Below are 1,531 nucleotides of genomic sequence, written 5' to 3' on the forward strand. Positions count from 1 at the left end.
CCCTCCTCCCCTCCCCATGCCTTTCCTCCCCCCGCAGGTGATTGAGGAGCTGTCCAAGGGGATTGTGAACAAGCTGCTGCACGGCCCCATGACCGCGCTGCGCTGCGATGGAGCAGACCCGATGGCAGTCGCGGGTGAGCTGCTGCACCGCGCCGCGCCGCGCCGCGCGGCAACAGTGAAGCTTGTGTGCCTACCTCTGCGCGCCTGCGTGCATGCCCCCTCGCCCCCTCTCCTCCCGCCTGGCATGCCCCCTAACCTCGTCGCGCACCACCCTGCCCTCCCCGCCCCGCCTGCAGAGACGCTGGCCACCATGGAGGCCCTGGAGCGCATGTTTGGGCTGACGGGCGAGGACGACCTCAGCCCCGCCCAGGCGCAGAAGGTGGCTGCCAAGGCGGGACAGCGGTGACCCCGCCGCCCGCGGTCCGGCTTGTCCTGATGTCCTGATGTCCTGCCCCGCATGTGCCCGTTTGTCCGGCGGCGCGCCGGGGGCCCTTCGCGAAGAAAGGAGGGCCGGCGAGCGCGCCCTGACGGCATGCGCCGGCGCACGACGGCCCTGGTCAGACCCCCGGGCGGCTGCCCTGCGGCACAGCCAGCGCCTGCCCCCGCCTGAAATGCAACCCCCCATTGAGAAGAACCGCCGATGTGTGAGCGCCCAGCCTCCGCACCCCCACCTCTCTCTCCCCTGTCCTCGTGTCCCGCCTCATCCCCTTGCCGCCCGCGCCCGCCCGCGTGCTTGCTGTGTCCTCCCTCTTCTCCCGCTCTCAACCTATTCCCTTTTGTTGCCTGCCAGCCCCCCCTTTCGTTTTTCCTACCCTTGCCGGCCGCTGCCGCGCCCCACCGCACTGAATGCACGAGCTTGCCCCGTTCCCTTCCGCCCCGCCTCGCTACTGCGGCGGGCGGCGTGCGCGCCCGCCACAGCAGCCCTCCCTATTGGCGGCGCCACTAGCCCCGCCAAGCCCCAGCGCTTATTTTGCGCAACCCCCACCTCAAATTTTGGTCGTGCCATGCATGCCAGTGTACCCGCCTCGTCCCAAACTGTGCCCCAGACTGTGCGCAACCAACTGTATACACATTGCCACACTCGCGCCGGCGCACGCAACAGGGAGGGAAGACAGCAGGCGGCTCGATCGCATGGGGAGGGAGAAGCTTGGCGGAGCGCGCGGCTGCCGGGCGGGGAAAGAGCGGCAGCCGGCGCGGAAAAACAGAGTGCATTGGGGGGAGGTGAAACATGAAACAATGGTGTGGTGAACATAAACGAGAAACAATCCTGCGGCTGCTTGTGCGCTACGGCTGTGGCGACACGCCACCATCGGGCGCGTCACGCCCCGGCCAGCCGGCTGCTGCGCAGGCTGGGCAGCCCGTGGCGCCGCCCCGCGGCGGGGTGGAGAAAGGGCCCTGCCGCCGGCTGGGCCGGCACGCCGGCGGGCCGCGCAATGGGCGGGGCGGGGCCGCTTCGCTGGCTGCCTGGCTGGCTGCCTGGCTGGCTCACTCCTCGCGCTGCCCCATGGCCCGCAGCTGCGCCCGCAGCCGA

At 70.4% G+C, this 1,531-nt stretch overlaps 1 protein-coding gene across 1 annotated transcript in view; it reads left to right on the plus strand.

Moving 5' to 3' along the window:
• The window catches only part of CHLNCDRAFT_33707 (hypothetical protein), a 4,387-nt gene extending 3,302 nt beyond the window's left edge, over positions 1–1,085 (plus strand). The window contains exons 8-9 of the mRNA XM_005851904.1: positions 38–134; positions 297–1,085. Of these exons, the coding sequence (XP_005851966.1) occupies positions 38–134; positions 297–406 (207 nt within the window). The 3' untranslated portion in view covers positions 407–1,085. The remainder of the gene's footprint in view (positions 1–37; positions 135–296) is intronic.
• The last annotated feature ends 446 nt before the right edge of the window (positions 1,086–1,531 follow it).

Source organism: Chlorella variabilis (genome assembly GCF_000147415.1).
Source record: "Chlorella variabilis unplaced genomic scaffold CHLNCscaffold_1, whole genome shotgun sequence".
Taxonomy (NCBI): Eukaryota; Viridiplantae; Chlorophyta; class Trebouxiophyceae; order Chlorellales; family Chlorellaceae; genus Chlorella; species Chlorella variabilis.